Here is a 16,628-nt window from a genome sequence, read left to right as displayed (position 1 = left end):
CATTTAATTGCTAATACTTTGAAATTCAATATTAATGAATCATGGACAAACTCACACAAAATAAAAACATTGCATAAAAAAATCTTAAACAATATATTTATGGACCATTCTACTTTGTATATTGTTTGTCCCAAAAAAGTATATTTGATTTTTTTCGGAGGCTTCTCTTCACACCTCCAAGTTGACATTTTTATCATTCAATATATATATATATATATATATATATATATATATATAAGAAAATTAGATAAGCAGATTCTCATCCTTCTTCTCTCTAATCTCTTTGTGGTGGTGTTTTTGAGTTTTCATCACAAAAGCAATTTTTTTCCTTTTCTCTGTTCACCTTCATCTTCTTCTTCACTCCAAGTCATATTCTAAGTATAAGGATTTTTGTTCCTTCAGGATTTTAATTTTGTATTTATTTTTATTGTTTTACATAAGTAAATTAATTTTAAAATTTGGTTAAAATCTAACAAAATTTTGAAAATTACTTAAGAAATTAACTAAATTTCGAAATTAGGCTAACACTTTTTTCGAATTTCAAACGTTCAATTCTTTTAGGTTTCAGAATCCGTTTAACACTTCCTTTCAATTTCTAAATCCAAATACTCACTTTTATTGTTTTTGAAATCTGGTATTGATTTTAAATCCGAAACATAATTTTTTATTTATTTTATTTTTTATTTTTTTGTTTTATTTTTTAAAATATACTTGATTTAGTTTAAAGAATCATATTTTGAAATATTAAAATATTAACACATTAAATTATATTAAAATATACTAATTAACACATATTAAATAATAAAAAAACATAATAATAATAATTATTATTATTATTAATAACCATAAAGAGTATAATAACAATAGTCATTGATAATGTAATAATAATAATTATTAATGATAATGATAATAATAGTAATAATGGTCATAATAATAATAGTAATAATGATAATAATTATAATAGTAATAATAATTATAATAAAGATAATACTAATAAAGAAAATAGCAATGATAATAATAATTATAATAGTAATTATAATAATGATGATAATAATCATAATGATATTAATAATGATAATGATGATAATAATGATGATAATAATGATAATAATAATGATAATAATAATGATGATAATAAAGATGATGAAGATAATAATAATAATGATAGTAATAAATCAGATTTAATATATGTTAATATATATCAAAATTTATATACGGATTTTAAAATTTGTTTACATATTATTTTAATTTTTTTTAAGTTAAAATTTAAAATATATTTAGTTTACTCTAATATTTTAATATAATTTAAAATATGTTAATGTTTTAATATAATTTAAAATATGTTAATGTTTTAATATAATTTAAAATATGTTAATATTTTAAAATACAATTTATTAAAGTAAAACAAGTAAAAATCCTTAAAAAAACATTAAAAAATTAAAAAGAAAATGTGGGATTTCAAAATTATAATTGAATTTAAAAAAACTCTAATAATTGGAAATCTTGAAGAAGTTTTTATAAGATTCCGAAATATGGAAGAATTGAATATTAAATTTGAAATTCAATGAGTTCTTCGTCTAGATATGAAAATTTAGTCAATTTTTTAACCGAATTTTAAAATGGGGTGTTTTTATATTAAAATTTGATAATTTTCTTAAAATTTAGTGATTTTTTTAATTGATTTTGAAAGTTGACTTCTTAAATTGAATTTTAAAATTCAGTGAGTTTATTAACCGGATTTTGAAATTCAACAAATTTTTTAATCAAATTTTAAAATCTGATAAACTTTAAAATTTGATGAATTTTAATCAAATTTAATTTGATGGTTTTTTATACTAGATTTCGAAATTCCGTGATTTTTTAAATTGAATTTCGAAAAATAAGTGAAGAGGTGCGACACTAGATTAAGAAAAACTAGGTGGTAGGTGGGTGAGATAATTATAAAAGAGAGAAAAAAAATTATCCTTATAAAAATATAATTTAGACATTAAAAAAATTTTGAAGGTACAGAAAGAAAACTTGAAGAGCTCCTTTTTGTTTTTCTTAGATAATTGTCGTTTTTCTTAGATAATTGTCGTACGTAGCCCAAGTTATAATTTTCTGCAAATAAAAGAACTTCGACATTAGTATCAATGTTGTTCTTAGGTACTAAAGGATTGTTTGTGTTATTATTCAAGATCTACAACTCTAATACCACTTTATAAATGAGACACACAAAATTTTACAACATAAAATTTAAAATCAAAGGAAGATAATTTCTTTACCTTTTAGCTTAGTTGTGTTGTATGCTTTGGAAGCAATCCTTAGAAATTCTGAGTAATTGTCAGAAATATAAAGAGTCACATTAACATTACTTAGAACTTTAATAAGTATTAATCCATCCGAGACTTGTAACAAAACATTCTTGGTTCTCATTATTCCTCGCAAACACATTTAGAGTCACTATTATTCTAACTCGTCATGTGAGGCAGGGTAGGGATGCTTTGTTCGTTCCTGAAGAAATTATGAGGATCAACCTTTGTCTTTATTTCAACTAACCTCTCGAAGTTATTCTTGAAATACTCCACTCCGTAAACTCTTCCTTCAGTGTAGCTCTTGTTACCATTGTGGTTAATTCCTAAGTCAAAATCCTTATAATTGAAGAAAGCTCCTCTTGGGTTCTTGGAGACAAAATTAGTCATGTACTTGTGAAGTATTCTTGCCATGTTTATGTAATGATCAACAAATTGTTTCCCTGCCTGATTCCAATTTGCTTGGTATTGGATCTTCCATAGGTTCCCAGCTCGATGAGGGAAAGGTGATGCTGTTGATGAAATCTCAGACATTCTTCCACCATAAGGATTGAAATATAATATTACTGTATTGTCCAACTCAATCAACTTCTTCCAAATCCCTTCCCACCCTTCTTTGGAAATTGCTTTCTTTACATAATCAGATTTCCTTTTCAAGTATATGAGTGATTTTGGTTGTCTGTCAAGTAAAATCTCAACAGGCTCTGAAATGTTGATGTCTGCGAAAAACAACACTGAACGAAGCCAACTTGTTTCAATACAGTCAGATAGCTTCACTCCCAATTGAGGGAACTTCTCATTCAAGAGAGAAACAAGGCTTTTCGAGTCACCAAGGAATAGAGCTATGAAAGTTGCTCTTCCAGTCTTTGTTCCTTTTTGTGTATTGTTTACAACGTCCAAGATAAGTCTAATGAAAAGGTCGTGACTGATAGCCGGTGCAACATGCTGCCATTTGTAAACTATATCAGTAGCATTTTGCTCGAGGGTTTTTGTAACTTTGAAAACAGTGACTGTATCTGGAACTCGAACCAGCTTTATTTTGTAGGCAATGATGACGCCAAAGCTAGATCCTCCACCACCCGTGATGGCCCAAAAGAGATCTTCACCCATGGATTTTCTATCAAGCAATCTACCTTCAACATCAACCATTTGTGCATCAACAACATTATCTACTGTGAGACCATATTTTCTCATCATGTTGCCATATCCACCACCACTTATGTGACCTCCCACTCCAACAGAGGGACAAACCCCAGCTGGGAAGCCGTGAGTTTTACTCTTCTTAGCAATTCGATAATACAGTTCCCCAAGTGTCGCACCGGTCTGAACCCAAGCGGTCTCGGAGTCTATGTCAACCTCAATGGACCGGAGTCGGAACATGTCAAGGATGAAGAATGGTTGTGAAGCCACGTAAGACGCCCCTTCATAGTCATGGCCACCACTACGAATTTTCATCAACAATTTGTGCTTTTTGGCACAGATAATGGATGCTTGTGTTGGAATCAAAATAATTCTATTATTGATAAACTTGATGATTTTCTGGAAAATCCAGAATATACAAACACAATACTCAAACTCTCAACCTCACAATACTATAGAATTACAATCCCTCTTCAACACTGCCAACTTCAGTGGCTTCCCTCTCTTCCTACACACTTTCTTTTTGCAAACTCACTTTTCTTCTCTGCACCACACACACCCACACTAATGCTCTTTCTTTTTATTAACGGGTGTGTATTTCCAATGATACTAACACCACATTTATAGTTCCTTCCAGAGCAGCCATAATAGTTAAACACATGGGCAACTAATTTTAATATTTAGGAAAGTAGACAAAAGGAAATTGGCTAGTGGCACTTTTGGATGGTGCAGCAAAACTTTCATTTTGCTTTCATATGTCACGGCCGCCCATTTACTAGAAAGGTAGGCCGCCCATTTACTAGAAAGGTAGGGCCATTTCAAGTTTATCTAACAGCTTGTATATGGGATACATGCAATGGAGTTAGTATAAGGAATGGCTTTCGGGTGGTGGAGGTGTTGAAACGAAGGTTTCTTATGTGGGCTTGCAACACCGAAGAGAATGAGTCGTTGTTTGTTGTAAAGATTGCTGAAAGTATGGGGTGAGAGGAGTCTGAATGGTTTAAAAGGCAACGAAGAAAAGTGTTGTGTGCTGAATTTTCAGCTGAAGCTGAAAATGCAACTATAGAAAACAAGACAACGATTATGGAAAGTAACAATGGTTGTAGTCTCTGAGGAGAAATCACTTCCATTTTTCTTTTCCGAATGACGTTGTTTGATAACGTAAACAAAGAAAAGGATCTTTAGTGAGTCCATTCAACATCATCTCTATTTGATTTATAAGCATTCTGAAAATTAAGATTCTGCATTTTTTTCATTATCAAAATCACTTTTACATTATTTTGGTTTCTGAAAAATTATAAATACAAGTAAGCTTAATATTTTTAAATGGAAAGAAATAAATATTATTCTTAAATGAAACATTTACACTGTACATGCATTTTAAATGATTCTGTTAAGGAAAAAAAATATATTAACTACGATGGAAAAAAAAAAAGTTTTGAAACAAAGCTGTGTTTGGAAGAGCTATATATATTCAGTTGTATGATGACAAACAATTATGGAGGTGCTTATTACAAGTTATTTAATTATCTGGATGACTTTTGTAGAATAATAGCAGCAGCAAGAACGGGCAAGTAGCAGTGCTGCAGCAGCAGCAGCAGCAGAAGACCAGGCCATCACCATGCAAGAGACGAATTGCAGAACAGAAAATCTGCAACAGCCGCAGCAGCGACCACTATCAGACCATCACCAGCAGCACCAACAAATCACCACCTCTCTGAGTTTTGTTTCTCGAGAAGTATCAACTGCAACAATTCAACAAATCCTAATATTTTTTAATTGAATACATCAACAAGCAAATATTTTTAAAATAATGTGAAATCCTTTTTATAATAATAGTAAAAGAAAAGTTTTGTTTTCATCAAAGTATAATTCCATTGGAATAGATCTTACTATTGTCTAAGGGGGATCATGCCCCCATTACACGAAATTTTGTTTCTATACACAATTAAAAATACTTATGTTTTTGTTTGATACTGATGAGATAACATTTCGTTATTGATTAAAATCTATAAAAAAAATTGTAGGGGTAAAGTATATATATATATAACAGCACTTTTTAACAAATAAAAAATTTTCAAGAGGGTGTTATTATTTTTAGAGTTTGTATTTTTTTTTAAAATATTGTTGGTTCAATTATGATTTTGGTATTATTTTATTATGAAAATATCGAATAGATTTCTTAATTTTATTTTTTTCCAAATAGATTTCTATTTTTAAAAATGCAATCTAAGCTGGTCTTTTACGTTATTATTGTGTAATAATATTAAAGTCACGTGTTTGGTTTATGATTTTTAAATTTTTAATTTATTTATTTTAAAAATATTATTTGCGTGTCAGCAATGAATATGTGGAATTCTATGTAAATAAACAAGACCATCTTACAAGGCTAAATTATTCTGGTCCGCTAAGCTCGCGTGGCTGTTAAAGAATGAGCTGGCGACTCATATATAATGATTTTAGTTAAGGAAGCGAAAGCGAGTCTTCATAAAATAATTTTCATTAAGATCTGAACTTGGGTGATCCATGACCATGACCAAAACGAAGCTTGAAGGTCAAATATTATTATATTAATTTCAATTCAGTCTTTGCTTTGAATTTGTTATTTTAATTCAATTAAATACTAAATATTCTTTTATTATTTACAACTATTAGGTTATCTTCCATGCACCTCCTTTCCTTCCTCTCCATCTTCCGTTATCATATTTGTCTTTTCCAACCAATATTGTCAATCTGTCATCTCCACCATTTTTTTAACATTAATAATATTTCAATTGTTTCAATTATTGTCTAAAGTAACACCCATTATAATAATTAACTATTCTTTAAATATGATTTTTTTTTTCATTGTCTAAACTTTTACACAATCATAAGTTATAATAAATTCAATATTTTCATGTTATTTAAAGAAGACTTTTACTAAAACTGCATCTCAAATTATATGACTGTTTACATAACAAAGAAGAGGTACATAAACACATTTCATAATTTAATACCAAACTAACATAATTTGTTAACCCACTTATTTTTTCCACCACATTAATAAACAAAGTAATTAAAATCAACAAACTAGAAACATTAATGACATTTGAGTTGCTATTATCCTAACTCTTTCGATATGGCAGCGTAGGGATGCTTTGTTCATTCCTAAAGAAATTATGAGGATCAACCTTGGTCTTTATTTCAACCAACCTGTTGAAGTTATCTTTGAAATACTCGACTCCATAAACTTTTCCTTCAGCATAACTGTTCTTGCCATTGTGATTAATTCCCAAGTCAAGGTCCTTATAATTGTAAAAAGCCTCTCTTGGATTCTTGGAGACAAAAGGAGTCATATACTTATGAAGTACTCTTGTCAAGTTTATATAATGATCTGCTACCTTTTTCCCAGCCCGATTCCAATTGGCTTGGTATTGAACCTTCCACAGGTTCCCTGCACGATGAGGAAAAGGAGTTGCTGTTGATGGAATCTCGGCCATTCTTCCACCATAAGGATTGAATTGAAATAGCGTATACTCCAACTCGATCATCTTCTTCCAAAGTCCTTCAAAACCCTTTTTGGAAATTGGTTTTTGTACATAGTCAGATTTTCTTTTCAAGTAGTTCACAGGTGATTGTGGTTGTCTATCAAGTAAAACCTCAACAGGTGTTGTAATGTTGATGTTTGTCCAAAACAGCACCGACCGAAGCCAACTTGTTTCGATGCAGTCTGATTGCTTCAATCCCAACTGAGGGAACTTCTCGTTCAAGAGAGAAACAAGGCTTTTGGAGTCACCGAGGAATAGAGCTACAAAAGAAGCTCTTACAGTCTTTTTTCCATTTTGTGTACCGTTTACAACGTCCAATATAAGTCTGATAAAAAGCTCGTTGTCGATAGTTGGTGCAACATGCTGCCAGTTATAAACAACATCGGTGGCGTTTTGCTCCACGGTTCTCTCTACTCTGAAAACAGTTACCACCTCAGGAACTCGAACAAGCTTTATTTTGTAGGCAAGGACTACGCCAAAGCTAGATCCACCACCACCTGTGATGGCCCAAAAGAGATCTTCACCCATAGATTTTCTATCAAGCAATCTACCTTCAACATCAACCATTTGTGCATCAACAACATTATCCACTGTAAGACCGTATTTTCTCATCATATTACCATAGCCACCACCACTTATGTGGCCTCCCACCCCAACAGTGGGACAAACCCCTGCTGGAAAACCATGAATTTTACTCTTCTCACCAATTCTGTAATAAACTTCACCAAGCGTTGCACCAGCTTGCACCCAAGCGGTCTCGGTGTGTATATCAACTTCAATTTTTCGGAGATTGAACATGTCAAGGATGAAGAAAGGGACTTCAGCCACGTAGGACACACCCTCGTAGTCATGGCCTCCACTTCGGATTTTCATTTGCAAGTTGTACTTCTGAGCGCAAATGATGGATGCTTGTATATGAGAAACATGCAATGCAGTTATTATAAGAAATGGCTTTCGGGTTGTGGAGGTGTTGAAACGAAGGTTTCTGACATAAGCTTCCAAGACGGAGGAGAATGAAGCGTTGTGTGGCGTGAAAATGGCTGAGGTTATGGGGTGAGAGGGTTCTGAATGGTTTACAAGGCAATGAAGAAAAGTGTTGTGAGCTGAATTTGCAGCTGAAGCTGATTGTGGAATCGTAGAAAGTAACACAGCAATGGAAAATACTGATAGTAGCATTCTCGGAGGAGAAAGAGCTTCCATTTTTTGTTATCTGATGGTGGTAACAAGAAAGAGAAGCTTTTGGTTATTGTAAATGAGCATGATCTACATTGGAATTTATAATGAAAACCAGTGGAGGAAGAAATCGTCAAAGACAAATGAAAAGATGATTAGGGTTTCCCAAGTTGACAAAATATTTTTCATATATACGAAATATATAACGTAACTCAATCATTCTTTGACCTTGCTAATATGATTGCGCATATTCTGTAATATCTCATGTGAAATCAAACATTGTTTAAGGTTCTTTAATTTATTTATTTATCTTTACTGAATTAAATGTTCTACTCTTCCTGCAGTCAACTTTTTGGAAATAAGCCGACTAATATATTCCAGTTTCACTTTCACATGATTTTCAGATATATTTAAACAAAAATAGCGTGTAAGCTCAAAACATATTTTTGATCAAGCAAATGTATTTGCATGCGTAGTGTTATTAGCAAAGAAATAAAAAATAATTCCTTAACAGAAATTTTTACGTGGTTTGCAGTGTAATGCTAAACATAAACGTTGAAAATAATGTTGATTAAAAACGGCAGAAAATTTTTGAACAGAGGTTTACGTAGTTTATATCCAAGAAGTTTCATATACTGAATGCGGCGCCAGTATGAACCACTTCCACAAACAACAAATAATTGACGATTGAAGAAAAAATGATTAGATTGTTGGTCAGATTTACATCAAAAGTTGCAAACGGAGACCGATAAAGCCACTTCCAAAAGAACAAAACTACAAGGATAAACAAAAAATAAATAATATTGTTTAAACTTTTGATTTTTCCACAATGTTCGTTAAAACACACAAACTTTTGATACTTTTTTTATTTATGAAAATAAGCTAAAAGTAAATTACGAAAATCTCAGAATAGATATTCTTACAAGACAAATTGCTTACAGGACCAAATTCATACATGTTAGAGTCGGAAATCAGTAAGATTTATTTATTAATTTGAAAAACTATTAGAATAAGGTATAATTAAATATTATATATAATTACTTATTTTGGCTTTAGATATTATATAATAATTTTTTATTGAGCTTGAGAATATGTTTGTTATTATTTATTTTTTTATGTAATTTACATTCTTATTTTAATCTATTGTTTTATATTTTATATTTTATGCTTCTGTTTGCAAGAGTCTTTAACGTTATCTTGTAATTTATATAAATAAAATTAAGTCTAATTTAATTTTATAAAATTAATTTAATAAAAAGATGTTTGTATTTATTTATATATTATAATTTAATTATGTTTTTAGTTAATATGAGATTTCAGTACACATCTCTCTTGTTGAGGATTCAAACGAGTTTGTTAAACATGAAAATAAATAAAAAACTTGATAGTAAATGATACTCAAATTAAACTTGTCTAGGAATTCATATTAAATTTAAAACCATATTAAAGATAGAAAAATATAAAATAATTATTTGAAATAAATGTGTGAATGTAGTATCACTAAAATTACGAAAATCCTTTTTACAAATACTATTATATTTCTAAGAAGATTGTTAAGATTTGATGGCTTTTGATAGGAGACTTAATTGTATTTAATTTCAGTCTAATTATTTCACGAAATTTGGATGTTAATAACAATTTTGGATTTTAGGATTCTCGAAACATTGTTAGTTATTTGACTTCATCTTGGTAAGGAGTAATATATGATATGATTCATCTCCTCCTTTGATTAAACATGACATCATTAAAAACAAATACGAACTTCACGAGTTTTCACCTGGTCTTCTCATGCTTTATGCCCTCTTTTTTAATCTATACATATACACACTTTTACATCAATGTCTCCTTTCCTATTCTTCAACCTCTTTCATATTATCTTTCTCCTTTTGTTTACCCTTATTCTTTCTTTCTTATCTTTAATGCCATCTATCTCATCTTTATTAATGTCAACGTAAAAATGTCAACATTTACATTTTAAATTATTAAACATTCTTTTATATTAATTTTGGAATGATTCAATATTTAAAATTTCATAATATATACATTTTCATTAATGCATGGTCATTAGAAAGGGATCCATTTACATAAATATTACTTTTTCTAGTGAAACAAATGATATAGATGAGGATTACGTGTCTCGATTATTTTTACTTTGGTCCCTCACTATCTTAGTAATGATCAAATTTAATACTTTTTGCTGAAATCAGGTGGTGGAATTTCTTAGAATGATTAAATTTGGTGGTCAAATAAGCATTTTTTTTAGATTATATTTATATATTAATTTATTGCAGAAGAAAGTCATGTTTGGAGGAGAGTTGAATTTAGATATGTATTGAAAAGTGATTACGTACGTAAACTACGTGGTGCGTGTTTGAATTTGCCTAAGCCTTACCAACACATTGAAACTGTTACTGGTTACCAAAGTTGACTTAATTAAAACACGATAGGGTACAGATAAAAAAGTCAAAGGTATTTTAGTCTTTTACTTAGAGATAGGGTACAGATAAAAAACATGGGAATGTATGCGGTTTTTGGTACCAATTTTTTGGATGCTGATCCCTCCACCACCACTCATTCTCCCTCCACCTCCCCAAGTTTTTGAAAAAATAATTTAATTACAAAAATAACTTTTTTTTATTTTTAACTTTATTTATTTACAAACTCAAACCCTACCTATTTTTACTTTTCATTCGGTCCACGTCCCAACTCTCCTTCTTTCTTTTTTGATTCCCACCCCACCCCCAACTCCATTTTTTCTCATATCCCATCTCTAATTTGAGAAGCAGCATTATTATCTTTTTTGTTGGGTTCCGTTTGCGGCAACAATAATGAGTGTTTGGAATTTGGGAAAGGTAACAACGAAAATACAGTATATGAAGGAAAGCCACGCAGAAAATATTTGCACCCACTTCTCTGAGGTCTTTGCCTCTTTCCTAAGTTTGTGTGTGTGCCCAAGTTTTTACTAAGGGTTTAATTACATTAACATTTCTCAGGTGGGGGCACTGGCAGCGAACGTTTTGAACTTTCACAACAGTTTTTACATAACGTTTTGAAGTCACCATTTCCATTTAATACTGGAAAGCAGGCTGTTAAATTTTCTGCAAGGTTGGAGGAAAGAGGTAAAGACCTCACAGAAGTGGGTGCCCATATTTCTGAAGATTTAGCAGGGCACAGTGTTGAATTTGAACTTTGTGTTGTTTTATTTCCAAACCGAGACAACATTGTTGGTTGCGATTGATTAACTATCTTAGACAACAACAAAAAATTTTACGTTAACTTAATCCCCGTAAATGATTTTTGTTTGGACTGAGGAACAAATTTTTTATTAATATGTATAAGTTTGAGAAGAAATCGAAAGAAGAGAAATAAAAAATGGGAGATGAAAAGAAACAGATATGGTAGGGTGGGAGGGGGTGGGAATCTGAAAAGAGACAAGAAGAGTTGGGAAGTGAGATTGAGAGAAAAGTAGAAATGGGTAGGATTTTACTTTAAAGTAAATAAATAGGGTTAAAAGTAAAAATGGTTATTTTTGTAATTAATTTTTTTTATAAAAAGTTGGGGAGGTAGAGGGAGAAGGAGTGGTGGTGGAGGGAGCAACACCCCAATTTTTTTTAAAGGCCCAACTTATGTTTTATTGAGGCCCAAGACATTTGTGTTTTGCTGGACATACTGTGATAATTGACTCTCCAGATTATGTATGTACTTTTTTTTAAAGGAATAATGATATTTGAAAATATTTTTTTGACAAGATTTTAATATCATTTATGTGTGTGATTGGTCCAAAATTACTCTATAATTAATAATAATAATAATCATAAACACTGGATTAATCATAGAATGACATGTAAATATATTAAAATATTGTAAAAAAAATGTTGTTAAAGTATGTTATCTTTTTCAAAGTCACTTAATTTTTTCTTATAACAGGTTAAAAAAAAAAAAAGGCTGTGCACAGTTACATTGTATTTGAAAATATTATTGAAATATAAAAAACGGCAATAACATCATGAAAATAATTAAAAAATAACGCATTTTCTCAGTTTAACTCACTGATTTTTTTCTCCATGGTGGATAATTCGACCGTATGTTTAAACAATTGAATAATGCTGATTTTAGTTATAATAATACCCGTCTGGCTAAAAAACTATTTTAGTATAATTTATGAATTAAAAAAAATCACGTTACAACGATTTTTATTAATAAAAATATTAAAATAAGATATTTTTTTCTTTTGCTATATAACAGATTACTTAAACTGTAGGAAAACTGAGTGCAAATTAGGATATCAATAAAATTAAAAAATGCATAAGCTAAAAACTGAAGTGGAAACACTCTTAACATTTACATCAAACTATCAAATACATTATTGGCACAGAAAAATTTAATGAACTTTGAATCAATTTCACTCTTGAGGCAAAAAATGATATATAAACCAATGAATAACAATGAAAGAATGGCTCAGGATTCTTCAGTCTCTCTCACACACTAACTCAGAAGGAGCTCTTGGTGGCCTTGTAACGGTACAGCACCCTCTTCTTCTTGTTTGTGTTGTTCTCTATAGTGAGGACAACTTTCCCTGCTTCATTGTTCCTAAAAGTGTTCCTAACAGGCCCTTCTTGTGACCCCATTTTCTTTCCTTTTTGAACAATAACTGTGTAAGAACCCTCATCACTGGGAACAAATTCCTCCTTGTAACTCACCTCCCAACCCAGAACAGTCAAATCCCAGCACACACTCTTTCCAACCTGTTTAGATGCAACCACTCTTTAGTCCAGTAAATGAAAAATAATGATAAATTTTTATAAAGTTCCTTATGTGCTTTGTGATTTGGCATTGTTTTTTTATCATAAAGTTTACTTTCAAACTTCAATAACTCACATATGTAAAAGTTTACTCTAAAACTTCAATTCTGATTGTAAACCAAAAGCAAAACAACTATGTGAAATTGTATGAATGATCTGTCCTTAAGTTAGTACCTCTAATGCAGGAATCTCAACGGTTGCAGTTGATCCAGCCTTGAGAATGATTTCTGAGACAGCACCATCTTGGGAAGAGAACTCAACATCATCTTCCCTCTTGAAACCACCATATTGAACTGGGATCTCCTCAATTGGAATGTACCTTTTTGAGTGCAAAGAAATTAAGATCATTAACGGGATGCTGATGAAACATCCAATGAACAAAATGGCTAATTTAATGGATGAGATAGGAACATACTTTGTCAATGTTTCAGTGACCTTGTTAGGACGAGCCACCACTATTTTGCTCTTTGTTCTTTGGGTTAAGAAAGGAGATAAAAGGGCGTTGAGAGCATAATACCAGAAAGGAACGTTGATGAAAATCTACAATGAAACAAAATCACATTCATAATCAAATACCTTAAACATCAAAACAACAGCTTATTGTGAGCACTGTAGGATAAAAGACAGTTAAAAAAGGGGGCAAAGAACTTACATTTTTTGCGACCATTTCAGGATAATTGTCTTGCAATATTGCAACAGTTTGCTTTGTGGCAACTCTAAGCTCCTTGTTTGAAATACCAGGGGAGTTCTTAAGGTCATTGATTTGAAGCAAGGAGGACACGCCACCCGGCTTCAAATTGAGCTTCTGAATACCCTTCTCCATCATCTGGCACCTCCATCTCAAGAACTCACTGCGCTTCTCCTCAGTCCCAAAAGTCTTCTGATAAAGCTCCTCACTTTCAAATGCACCAAATATGTTGTAGCACACAGGGTGCCCTTCATGATCAACTCCACTCATGTAAGCTGCAGAGGCCAAGTCTGAGGCAAATTCCTCATCCACCAAAGAATCAATATTTGATTCCTTCCTCCACTTAAGGGTCTTCTTCAGCATCTCAAACGCATCACTGACTCTGAACTCCCTAGCCCTCAAAAATTTCAACAGAACCACATCAATGCCTTCCGCTCCCTTGCTTGGCAAAAGGGGCACTCCCCAAAGACACACATCCTTCTCCTCAACCTCCACATTTTTCCCCTCCTCCTTCTCTTCAGCTTCATTCTTCTCTTCTGCCTCGTTCTCAGCAGAAGCCTCCTTCTTTGGCTCTTCTTTCTCAAAAAGAATGCCTCCCAAGATAGCTTCCTCAAGCTTTGACTTGAATTCAATCAAAGCCTTCCTTTCCAACTCTTTGAGATCAGAAAGGAAGTTGCTTTCTTCCTTGTAAGAAGAGCTTTTCTCCACCGTTTTGGGCTTCTTTTCATCCAAAGGTGATTCCTTTGGTTCCACATTTTCTCCAGCAACCTTCTCCTCTTTCTGGGGCTCAGCAACAGAAACAACCTCAGCTGTCTGGGTCTCCTCTTGAGCCATAACCTCAGCAGTCATGGTTACAATTGGAACAAAAAGAAAACTTGAAAAGACCCAGATACTTAAAAAGGGTAAATGAAAGATCTAGTATTCAGAAAACAAGCACACACCTAGGTTATGAATCAGAATATAGAAATCAAAAAAAGGTTTGTGAATGTGTGTGCTATGTTTATGGTGGTGAGAGAGGTGAGAGGGTAATATATAGTAATTTGAAAGGTTGGAAAAAGGGTTTATGGCAGCAACGGTCACATAATGGATCCAACACAGAGGAGCCGTTAGGGATTTTCCTTTTCCCGAGAGTTATGCTGCTCTGGCATCCAGCACATTAAGGCGTGATACCATCACTATTCACCCCATCAATCACAATCATACTCTTTCTTTATTGCTTTTTGTCCCACCTTACTTTTGTCCTCTCTTTTTTCTTTTCTTCCTCAAACATGAAATGTTTTCATATCATTAATTAAACATGAATAGTTTTAAACATATTCATTAAAGTATTATAAAGATCAATAATCTTTCATATACATATATTACAATAGTATAATCCAATATTAGTTGATGTTATACTAATATTTCTCTATAGGATTTGCACTGTAATATTGCTTTAAATAATTAAGATAACGTTATGTATAAATAGTATCACTTTGTATTTTTTTAAAGCAATTGTGATATGGTTATATAACTAGAAAAGATATATTTTGTGTTTAATATGAAAAAACGGTTATTTTTTTAATGTTGTTTATAGTATTATAAAGGGAAACTAGGAATTGAATTTAAAATAGAATATGGGAGGGAGGTTTTTTATTTCAAAATTTTGTTTTTAAGTTTAAAATTGAATTTTGAATAGCTATAAAGAGGTTAAACTAGGAATTTCAAAAATAGTGTAAAAGGTGTATTTTTCTATGTAAGAAATATTTTGGCTTATTCTCTTAAGACTAAAGTTTATTTAAATTGATTAACTGCATTTGAAAACTTTCAAAGCTATTTTAGAAATTGTTTTGTATTTAGGTTGGTCTATTACAATTTGCAAATGACATCTTATTTAGGGTGAGGATTGTGGATATTGTTGCAAGGGCAATGTGTTGTACATGTCCCCAAATACAGAGGAAGGGGAATGTTCTTGTAGCTTTAATAGTGGCACAAAACATGCAGGAAAAGTCTTATTGTTTGTTGAAGCTACTGCAAAGGCTATTAGACGGCTTCTGCTCTAAACTTATCTTGTTGTTTCAAGTAAGTCAAATACATATTACACGATAATTACATGTTTTAAGCACTACTTTCTTTACCTTAATTGTATCCCTTCTATTTTGTTTCAACCTAGGATCACATTTCAGGTTATGTTTGCTTAGTATTGTCTCTAGATAATTTTTTTTTACCTTGTATTATTACAAGTCTCTATAATATTGATACCTATAAAAATTGTTGCGTTGATGCTACTATGCACTGAAGCATACTTACTAATTAGGTTAATGGGGGTATTTTTGTTTAACAAATTTTAAAACTTTCTAATGGTTTTGATCGTGACTGCAACAAAATCCATTCCATTTCTTTAATAGTCGTGCTTTCGTGCTTTGTTTAATTCTTGCAAGTTTATTACGCACCAAAAGTCAAGAATTTAATTTGAAAAAAAAAATATTGAATATTTTAAATACAAAAAAATAATCTACTTTTATTTGTAATATTCAATGATAAGTTTCTTCGAGTTATTTCTTAAAAAGAAAAATTATCATTTAAAGTCTCTTAATGTAAAATATACATAGTACTACTCTATAATATACTCACTTCTTTCTAATGTTAATTTATATACACATATACATACATACTTACAAAACATGTATTTTGGCGTATTTTTCATGGAAATAAAAAACTAGTTAGAGTATATTATAAACTGTAAATTCACTGGCGATGTCAGGAATTTAAATTTTGAGGGCAAAATGGAGAAGAAGAAAAAGAAGTTTATGTCGTATTTCCACGTGTACCAAGAATAGAGTTCTGTCCGTTGAATAATGTTGAAATGTGGTATCTTATGATTACAAAAAAATATTAGGTAGTTTGTTTGACTCGGTCTAACGACATCACAAAACATGTGTAAGATTTGGCCATCACTGACACAGACATGCATTTTATTTATTAATTTAAGAAAAGAACATTTTAAAGTTTCATTCTGAATTATTTT

At 31.2% G+C, this 16,628-nt stretch overlaps 3 protein-coding genes across 3 annotated transcripts; all 3 read right to left on the bottom strand.

The window, feature by feature from the left end:
* Nucleotides 1-2,353: 2,353 nt before the first annotated feature.
* Nucleotides 2,354-4,603, bottom strand: LOC108342312 (berberine bridge enzyme-like 8). Its single transcript, XM_017580070.2, has 2 exons — nucleotides 4,264-4,603; nucleotides 2,354-3,778 (listed from the first exon to the last, which is right to left on the bottom strand). Exons 1-2 carry the CDS (start codon nucleotides 4,559-4,561, stop codon nucleotides 2,451-2,453), a joined length of 1,626 nt encoding a protein of 541 aa, XP_017435559.1. The 5' UTR covers nucleotides 4,562-4,603; the 3' UTR covers nucleotides 2,354-2,450.
* Nucleotides 4,604-6,388: 1,785 nt separating this feature from the next.
* LOC108342570 (berberine bridge enzyme-like 8) lies at nucleotides 6,389-8,216 on the bottom strand. Its single transcript, XM_017580360.2, has one exon. It carries the CDS (start codon nucleotides 8,156-8,158, stop codon nucleotides 6,536-6,538), a length of 1,623 nt encoding a protein of 540 aa, XP_017435849.1. The 5' UTR covers nucleotides 8,159-8,216; the 3' UTR covers nucleotides 6,389-6,535.
* Nucleotides 8,217-12,449: 4,233 nt separating this feature from the next.
* Nucleotides 12,450-14,642, bottom strand: LOC108341947 (patellin-4). The gene is made up of 4 exons (XM_017579637.2): nucleotides 13,586-14,642; nucleotides 13,349-13,473; nucleotides 13,108-13,252; nucleotides 12,450-12,876 (listed from the first exon to the last, which is right to left on the bottom strand). The coding sequence occupies exons 1-4, from the start codon at nucleotides 14,468-14,470 to the stop codon at nucleotides 12,622-12,624; spliced, it is 1,410 nt and encodes a 469-aa protein (XP_017435126.1). The 5' UTR covers nucleotides 14,471-14,642; the 3' UTR covers nucleotides 12,450-12,621.
* Between the last annotated feature and the right edge of the window lie 1,986 nt (nucleotides 14,643-16,628).

The sequence above is a fragment of the Vigna angularis genome, chromosome 6, assembly GCF_016808095.1.
Source record: "Vigna angularis cultivar LongXiaoDou No.4 chromosome 6, ASM1680809v1, whole genome shotgun sequence".
NCBI classification, from domain to species: Eukaryota; Viridiplantae; Streptophyta; class Magnoliopsida; order Fabales; family Fabaceae; genus Vigna; species Vigna angularis.
This window is presented reverse-complemented; position numbering and strand designations above follow the sequence as displayed.